This window comes from Melospiza melodia, unplaced genomic scaffold (genome assembly GCF_035770615.1).
Source record: "Melospiza melodia melodia isolate bMelMel2 unplaced genomic scaffold, bMelMel2.pri scaffold_99, whole genome shotgun sequence".
Taxonomy (NCBI): domain Eukaryota; kingdom Metazoa; phylum Chordata; class Aves; order Passeriformes; family Passerellidae; genus Melospiza; species Melospiza melodia.
In genome coordinates, this window is record NW_026948807.1 from 152,880 (window position 1) to 162,389 (window position 9,510).

Consider the following 9,510-nt stretch of genomic DNA (forward strand, 5'->3'; position numbering starts at 1 on the left):
TCCTTCACCCAATGCAGACATAAGGACACTTGGAAGTGTCCCTGAGATTTCAGACCAAGCTGGGACCTTCAATCCTGGGTGCAAACCTGTCCTAGAGCATTTCTGAGTTATAAGATTGATGGGGAAAGGCAGAGGTGTTGTGACACAGAAAATGCTGCTGGGTTGGTGAAATGAGCAAAGTGAGTCCTTGGCTACAAATGTGGAGCTGGGCTGTGGTGGATGCATCTGCTCCCAGCAGTAGGTGGTGGCATTTTAAGGGAAGCATAAGAAGGTGGTCACCTTACATCTGAGAAAGTTTAAAGCCCAAAGAAACTCTGAACAGGTCAAAATTACAGACCATCTCTCCTCAGTCTGCATTCATCATCTTGATGCAGGGAACTCACTCTGTTCTCCCTGAGAGCCTCAGACATGCTTATGTTTTTATATCCGAAACAACCAGCAGAGACATGGGGGGAGCTTATAAAGAAAACCTCAGAACTCCTAAACATTAAAGACCATGTCTGTGTGCTCATACCGAGGAGGATGTATGGGAAATGGCCTTGATTTTGTTTACAGGTACCTCCCCTAAGTCTTTACTGTCCTTTCTCCATGAACAGGTCCCCATGTCCCCAGCAAATGTCCAACAGCAGCTCCATCAGCCACTTCCTCCTGCTGGCATTGGCAGACACGCGGCAGCTGCAGCTCCTGCACTTCTGCCTCTTGCTGGGCATCTCCCTGGCTGTCCTCCTGGGCAACGGCCTCATCATCAGCGCCGTAGCCTGCGGCCAGCACCTGCACACGCCCATGTTCTTCTTCCTGCTCAACCTGGCCCTCAGCGACCTGGGCTCCATCTGCACCACTGTCCCCAAAGCCATGCACAATTCCCTCTGGGACACCAGGGACATCTCCTACAAAGGATGTGCTGCTCAGCTCTTTTTCTTAATGTTCTTCATTGGAGCAGAATTTTATCTGCTGACCATCATGTGCTACGACTGCTACATGTCCATCCGCAAACCCCTGCACTACAGGACCCTCCTGGGCAGCAGAGCTTGTGCCCACATGGCAGCAGCTGTCTGGGCCAGTGCCTTTCTCACTGCTCTCATGCACACAGCCAATACATTTTCCCTGCCCCTGTGCCGTGGCAATGCCCTGGGCCAGTTCTTCTGTGAAATCCCACAGATCCTCAAGCTTTCCTGCTCCAAATCCCAACTCAGGGAAGTGGGACATCTTGCTGTGAGTGCCTGTTCGGTATTTGGCTGTTTTGTGTTCATTGTTTTCTCCTATGTGCAGATCTTCAGGGCTGTGCTGAGGATCCCCTCTGAGCAGGGACGGCACAAAGCCTTTTCCACCTGCCTCCCTCACATGGGTGTGCTATCCGTGTTTATCAGCACTAGCACATTTGCCCATTTGAAGCCTCCCAACATTTCCTCCCCATCCCTGGATCTGGCCCTGTCAGTTCTGTACTCGGTGGTGCCTCCAGCCCTGAACCCCCTCATCTACAGCCTGAGGAACCAGGAGCTCAAGGCTGCAGTGTGGACACTGATGACTGCATGCTTTCATAAACATTAAAATTCTGGGCAATATCTGCAAATAATGTAATCAAAGTCATCTTTGCTACTTCTTTTTGGCTAAACTGTGGAGGTTATTTTCCTTTGTTTTATGTTTAAATATAGTCCAGAAAAAAATGTCATTGTTTGTGCCATTTCCCATTTTTTTTTCTCTCCAAATTTCCTGTGGCCAGAGACTGTGTCAATGAGGGGCTGAACTCTGGGTGACTTTAAAGGAAATAAAGGACTTCCCAGTAGAGTTTTCTGAAGAGATGCCCTTCTGTTCCTTCTCTGGAGCTGCAGCAGCAATGTCTGTGTGCAGAGCTGGGGCAAATCAGTGCTGGCACAGCAGCTGTACCCAGCAGCAGCAGCACTTGGTGTTACCAGTGCTGCTGCCGTGGCCTTGCCCTGCTGCCCTGGTGGCCCTGGTGTTGCTGCAGGGCCTGAGTGCTCTCGGGGCGTGGCACAGTCCTGGGGGTAGAAGCGCCGGGGCTGCAGCAGGGACACGCCATGGCCACTGATGGGGCAGCACTGACGCCTCAGCCCAGGGCCTGGGGGCTCCAGGCTCCTTGCCCAGACTCTCTCAAGAACACACCCAGGCCAATGCTCAGCACAGAAAAGCCCTGTGAGCAGCCCCAGGCTGGCCATGGGCAGGCTGGGGGAAAACAGCATGGCTGGGGCTCTGCATGGGCCCTGGGGCAGACGGGAAGGAGCAGCAGAGCAGGGGCTGATCCATCCCCAGTGCGCTGCACAGCCCAGGGCAGCGTCCCAGAGCATCCTGATGGAGCTGCCAACAACATCCCCCCTCTGCAGCCCTGGCCTCTCCCCCAGCTCACACTGGTGCCCCATCCTTGCAGGCACAGACACGACAGCACTGGCTCAGCAGCCCCTGTTTGCATTGCACACACCAGGGGGAGCACCCCCATGCTGTTGATGTGGGGACATGAACCTGAGAGAGCACAAATGCCATCAACCCCTGGGGCCACCAAGGGCTTGGGGACTCCAGGGAAACCTGTCAGGTTTGTCGTGGCCTCTGCAGTCAGCCAGAAAATTTGTTCCCATCAGCTGGGAGTTTCCTGTCCCACTGCAGACACTGTTGCTCAGAGCCAGGGCTGCCTGGCAGCCACCCCCAAACTGCCCTGAGCATTTCCTCTGCTTCACCTTTGCTTTCTTTACTCTTCCTGATACAAATTTCTTCTAATTCCCCACCCCAGGGGACCCAGAACTAGTCACAGCACTTGAGGTGCTGCCCAAGCAGTGCCCAGCACAGGGGATGAATCCCTGCCCTGCTCCTGCTGGCCACACCATTCCTGATCCAGGCCAGGAGCCATTGGCCTTCTTGTCCACCTGGGCACACTGCTGCCTCATGCCCAGCCTCATGTCCATCAGTGCTCCCAGGCCCCTTTTTGCCTGGCTGCTCTCCAGCTGCTCTGTCCCCAGCCTGTAGCGCTGCAGGTGTTGTTGTGGCCAAAGTGCAGGACCCGGCACTTGGAATTGTTAAACCTCACCTTGTTGGATCACACATCCCTTTTAAACCACACCTGGATCCAGCCTGTCCAGGGCCCTGTGCAGAGACCTCCTACCTCCATCCTCCATCAGATCGAAATTCACACCCAATTTCGTATCATCAGCAGATTTGCTGATGTTGGACACAATCCCCTCATCCAGATCATCAATGCAGACATGAAATCCACGCTGGCCGGCTCTGAGCCCTCGGCCATCCTGTGGGTGCCCTGTCATGGCACCCAAGGTGATCTGTTCCATAACCTTGCTGGGCACCCAGGGCAGGCTGACAGGCCTGGAGTTCTCCAGATCCTCCTTCCAGCCCTTCTTGGGGATGGGCTCACATGGGCACCTCCAGTCCTCTGGGACCTCCCTGCTGAGCCAGCACTGATGGTAAATGATGGAGAGCAGCTTGGGGAGCTCATCCACCAGCTCCCTCATCCCCCTGGGATGGATCCCATCTGATCCCACACACCTGTGAGCATCTGAGTGGCTCAACAGGTCACCAACTGCTTCCTCCTGGATTACAGTGGCTGTTCTGGTCCCTGTGCCCATCTACCAGCTCAGCAGAACACTTGTCCTGAGAACAGCCTGCCGTAATATCAAAAATTGAGAGAAAGAAGATGTTAAGTAGCTCTGACTTCTCCTTATCTTTAGTTACTATATTCCCCACTGCATCCAGTAAAGAGTAGAGGTTCTCCTTAGCCTATGTTTTGCTATTAATTTAATTGTGGAACACTGTCTATTTTTTTTTCATGGAAATGGTCAGGGTAAACTCTAATTGAGCTTTCACCTCTTGACTTTTTTTCTGCAGGACTTCACAACATTCTTAAACATTTCCTAAGCTACTTGACCTTCTGTCCAAAGTTGATGCACCTCTTGTTACCCTTGAGTTCCCACAAAATCTCCACGGCCAGCCAGGCCAGTCATTTTCCTCACTAGCTCATCTTTTGCCACACTGGGACAGGCTGCTCCTTCCCCCTTAAGATTACTTCCTTGAAATGTGTCCATCCTTCCTGGACCCCTTTGTTTTTAAGGGATGTTTTCCTTAAAAAAAATCAGTGCCTGATTCAGTACTCCCCAAATCTGCATCCTAAATAGGCCAAAGTCTGCCCTTCCTAATTCCAGTGTAGAAGTTTTGTTGCTGTCCCTCCTTCTTTCCCAGAACATTGAAAACTTGATTATTTCATGGTCACTGTGCTCCAGGCAACCTCCGAGCCCCACATCTGCCACCAGCCCTTCTCTGTTTGTGAACAGCAGGACACAGAGCTTTCCTTGGCATTGGGAGGGCTACGGAAAACTTGGTGAAACAGAAAACTCCTTAACCCCAGTGTAGCATTAAGAAGCAGCATTCTTAATTCAGCTGGATGCATGGGAGAGAGTTCCTCCCAAAGCCCTGCATGCTGACCACAGGAAAGTTTCTGACTATTTCTGTATTTTGCACACATATTCATTGATTGTCCTGGACTAAACATATATATGATAATCATTTTCCCAAAATCATTAGCATATTTCCCCTCCTCTTAACCCATGTGTTCTTCTGTCCTTGGGGTCTCTCTGTTGGTCCCTGGTGGTCGTGGACCCCAATGTTCAAGTAGGGCCTGGCTGAGCTGGCAGGACACTGAGGCTGGTGAACTTCCAGTTCCCCTTCTCACACAATGGGCATTGTGTGGCCTCCATAGGCTTGGGGTTTTGGAGAACAAGGTCCAGGTGTCAGCTCAGCTGGTGGAGACAATTTATGATCTTGTAACATGAGGTGACAGAGTGGGCTATGACATCACAGAGTGGGATAGGTGAGATTATCGAGAACTATGACATGATAGACTGCCTCTGTGACATCACAGAGCAGACTGTGATATCACAGGGCAGAGATCTGGCATCACAGAGCAGAATATTACATCACAGAGTTGGCTGTGACATCAGAGACCAGTTGTGTGACATTAGAGAATGGGCTGTGACATCACACGGCAGGCTGTGACATCCCAGAGGGGCTGTGTGACATCCCAGCAGGGCTGTGTCAGGTCACTGGGTTGGTCAGTCTGCCCCAGCTCCCTCTCACAGTTTCTCCGAACAAGTCCAATGCTGTTCATGCCCAGCAGGGTCCCTGTCCCCCGGGATCCCCCCGGCCCACCTGGAGCCACAGCCTCCACCAAGGGATGTTCCACAGGATCCACCCCAGAGCCTTGTTGTGGTGTGCTCTAATGTCCCATTTTGGCCTTCCAGGTCATTTCCCCAAGTGTACCTATACCTCTCTCCCTTCCCCCTTGCCCCCATGCTGAGTGAGTCCTGTCAATCAGGCTTAACATTCCAGCAAGGCGTCGTGTGGTTGGTCAAGTTCAAAGGATGCCCCTATGCCCAGAGGTCATTGGCCTTTCTGGGTGTCATCTTCCCCTGAGACCCTGCCCCTCTCACCTGGTTGGTGGCTCACCTGTACCTCCCCTCCCCCTGTCCCTGAGCTTAAAAGGTGAATCAGAGCATGCGGCTGGTTTTTCTGTTGGAGCAGTTGCTCACGTTCAGACCTCTGTAACCATGGAATAAACCTCTGGACATTAAACCCTCCAGCAGAATCCTCTCCTTTTTCTCTTCACCATCGCCTGAAGCTATTCCTCCTGAGGTAAACGGGGTTCCTAACAAGCCTGGACTTTTTCAGTGCCCAGCTGCAACCACCAGCAAGCCAAGGTATCTCTGGGGTGATACACCGCAGTTGCTGCCTTTGGCCCGGCAGCGAGGGTCAGACTGGCCCAGGCACTATCTAACTGGTAATATTGGGAGCCTTTTTTTCTATATTTGGCATCCTTGAGGCGGGCAAAGCGACTCTGCAGCCTGAGACGGACCCGCAGCACCTCGGAGAAGCTTCTGGCAGCTGTGCATCCAGCTGAAAGGGGCTTTGGTTGCGTCGTCCTCAGCTAGAGACTTTGGGAATATTCACAGAAGAAGTTTCGTGGACTGTTCGGTGCCTCTGGAAAGCCCAGCTCCTTTCTGGTGAGCAGATTTTCCAGAGGGAGGACAGGGTAGCCTCTCTCGCCCACAGAGAGGTCCTGTTCCGGTGAAGAGACCTGCCTGTACCCAGCCAGCTACAGCTTCCATTTCGGGTGAGTATCTGTGCTCTCAGTAGGGCAGGAGCTCAAAAACAGACTCTGCCATGAGTTCTGTTCCTTTTTGCCTTTGCATTTTTGGCTGCGCAGCCCCACAGACGGGAATTCAATGAGTTCTCGCTTTTAGCTTTCTGCTGCGTTTTGCTGTCTTTTGGAATTCGCGTGGGAGCTCTCTGCCCTTCCTCTTGGCTCTGCGGGCTCGGCTCTCTCCACGTGGCCGGGAGATCCCCCTCTCTCTCTCTGTGCGGGGGAGGGGGGTCTCTCGGCTCTCTTGCCGCGGGGGACTCTCTTTCTCAGCTCTGTGCGGGGGACCAGGGGGGTTTACTGCACACGTGGCACAGGGGCCCCCGGTTTCAGCTTGCCACGTGGCGTGGCTGCTCTCTCTGCTCCGCGGGGGGGGGGCTGCATTCCACGGCAGGCGAGGCTTTGTTTCTGCCTTGGCTCGGCAGGGCGTGCCCTGCTGCTGCTGCCCGGGAATTTTAAAAGCAGTATATACTGCTGCATTGTGAAGCTTTTGTCTGTTCGTTATCGCTTTCCATCTGTGGTGTTTTTTTGAAATCGATAGCTGATTTTAGCTTTTTTTTTGGTCAGGCGGGATTTAGTACTTTGCTTTTTGCATCTAACATGGGTTTGAAACTCAGCATTGTACAAAAACGAGTGTTTTATAATATTGTTAGCATTTTAGACAGTGGTAATGTGAAGTTTTCAAAGGGAAAATTGAAACAGTTTATAAGATGGCTTTTCCTCCACTTCCCACAAATCTCCCCTGAAGAAATCCACAATATTCAATTCTGGGATAAAGTTGGGAATGAATTGATAACCTTAGGACAATCTGGCAATGCACCCTCAGCTAAATTTGTGTTTTGGAGTTTACAAATTCGAACAGCATTGTTCAAACAAATGGAAATGGAGAAAAAGCCAAATGTAAAGCCATGTACGCCTGCTCTCCCTGTTTCTCCCTCTCCTAGCTCTAAAACCCCTAAACCTCTTTCCCCAAAAGTTGGTATTTTAAAGAGAGCACACTCATTGGGAAGTCGACGCCCAAACTGTTGAAATGCCTGAGTTGCCCTGTCCACAAGGCCCTGGCCAGGCTGCGTGGAACCTTTCCCAATCCCCTATATCCCCTCCTCTGAAACCCACAGCACGTGTCAGCTTTCCAGAGAGCAGTGATGCCCAAAATGGCCCCCAGTCCCTAGGGGGTCCACAAGATGGTGGATGCCACGTGGCATCTTCCCCAACCTGGTCTTCTTCTTCCCAAAATCCTCTTAAGCATCCTGAAACTCCAGCCCCATCCCCCTCTCCTCCTGTTCCTCGTGACACCTTCCGCCCTCCCCCGCCCTTTCCTACAATACCCTCAGCTCCACCCCTCTACTCCTCCCAGGGGGCGTCTGCTGACGTGATGTCACCAGGCGTCCCCGCCCCCTGCCTACCCCTTGACCCTGCCCCTTGTTCCCACGGTGTCCCCACCTCCTGCTTGCCCCCTGACCCCGCCCCCTGTTCCCGCGGTTTCCCCGCCCCCTGCCGGCCCCCTGTCCCCGCCCCCTGTACCCATTTTGTCCCCGCCCCCTCCCCGAGTTCCCACAGTGGGGACACACCCACTGCCATTCCTCAAACCTGTCTCTGTGATCCCAATGCTTCTGTTTCAAGGGATACAGAGCAGGGAACAGCAGATTCAATGCATAGTCCCATGTTGTCACTGGCTCCTGTCACCTTTCAGCCTGCAGCTCAGGGGGGAGCAGCTCCAACTGCTAATTGGAGTTCTTTTGGACGGCAATTGATTAAAGAGATCTGTAAGTCTCATAAAGAATATGGTCCACACAGTCCATATTTCCGTGGCCTTTTAAATTCTGAATTGAGTAGGACTGTAGTGATTCCACATGATTTAAAACAGCTTTTTTCCTGTCTCATGACCTCCACGGAATTCAAATTATGGGAATCAGCATGGAAACAACTGTAAAAGATGCTCTCCCAGGCTTGCATGCTGATCCAAACACAGCCAAAGACAACAGTGGTAATCCTATCATCATTGAGCACCTCTGTTGTGCGGGCCAATGGTCTTCTCCCTCAATCCAAGCTACTGCAATTCCTGCAGAAACACTCGAGAAAGTAAAAGAAGCAGCTGATAAAGCATTCTTTTCCCTACAACCTGAGGGGCCTTTTAAGCCCTATAGTAAAATTAAACAGCTACCATCAGAGCCTTTTTTGAACTTTGTAGAAAGGTTAACTAGAGCTTTTGAAATACAAGTTATAAAAGAGAATGCTAGGGAAGCAATTTTAGAGGAAATGGCATTTACAAATGCAAATGAACAGTGTCAAGCGGCAATCCTGAGCCTTCCTATAAAACCTTCTCCAACCTTAAAAGATATGCTCCTAGTGTGTAACAGGAAAGTGCCTTTGATGAGTGTGGCTGAAGACACCAGACCAAGGCTGCTGCCAAGACCACCTCAGCGTGTCGCCGTTGCCAACCCTGTGCCTTTCCCCTCAGCACGTCAGTACCCTGGGCAGCAGCGGACACCAGCAATGGTTGAGCCCACAAAGCCATGCCTGCTTTGTAACAACCTAGGGCACTGGAGTAACCAGTGCTCCCTGAAAAGGGAATTTGATGAATTCAGAAATGGCAGGGGAGGAGAACTACAAGTCCTCCCTGGGGGTCAACAACAACAAAAAAACTGAAAAGAGAGCGCCGGTCTGCCAGGCGCGCAGACACAAAAAGAGCAGGCCAATGGAATAAGGGTAGCAAAACAAATCAAGCACGCGATAATATTAATGTTTGTGTAAGTGAAGCAGGTGCTTCAAAGACTGTGTATGATTTAGTGATCCTGTGTTAACCATGTCTTCTGTCAATGAGCCTTACAGGTTGCAGCTGACAGAGTCACTCCACCTGAAGGACACTGACTTGCATTTTGTGTCTGTAAATCCTGAACAGAAGGATGCTTGGAACCTAATTCGTTGTAAGTACATCATCATTGGGGACACCAAACACACACCACAAGAGATCGAAATTGCTCCAGGAATGACAACATCAGATCCTGAGCAATTAGTTCTCGGTTTGCATTGTTTCCATCCACCCCTGTTTCTTCCCAAGGGACAAATTGTTGCATCTCCAGCTATCTGCCAGTGGTATGTCTCTTCCCTGCTTTCCCCAGTGCGTGCAGCCGCAGAAAAGGCCATCATCTATCATTATATGGATGATATCCTTGTGTGTGCCCCCAGTGATGATTTACTCACACATGCGCTTGACCTAACGATCGATGCATTGATTGTTGCAGGGTTCGAGCTCCAGGAAAAGAAAATTCAAAAGACTGATAATGGGCCTGCTTACAAATCCAAGGAATTCGGGAGCTTCCTGCAGCAATGGGGAGTAGAGCACAAAACTGACATCCCCT

The 9,510-nt window shown here is 51.5% G+C and overlaps 1 protein-coding gene across 1 annotated transcript; it reads left to right on the top strand.

Annotated features, from left to right (window-relative positions):
- The first annotated feature begins 588 nt into the window (after positions 1–588).
- Positions 589–1,548, top strand: LOC134414039 (olfactory receptor 14C36-like). Its single transcript, XM_063148033.1, has one exon. The coding sequence runs from the start codon at positions 589–591 to the stop codon at positions 1,546–1,548; it is 960 nt and encodes a 319-aa protein (XP_063004103.1).
- Positions 1,549–9,510: the final 7,962 nt, after the last annotated feature.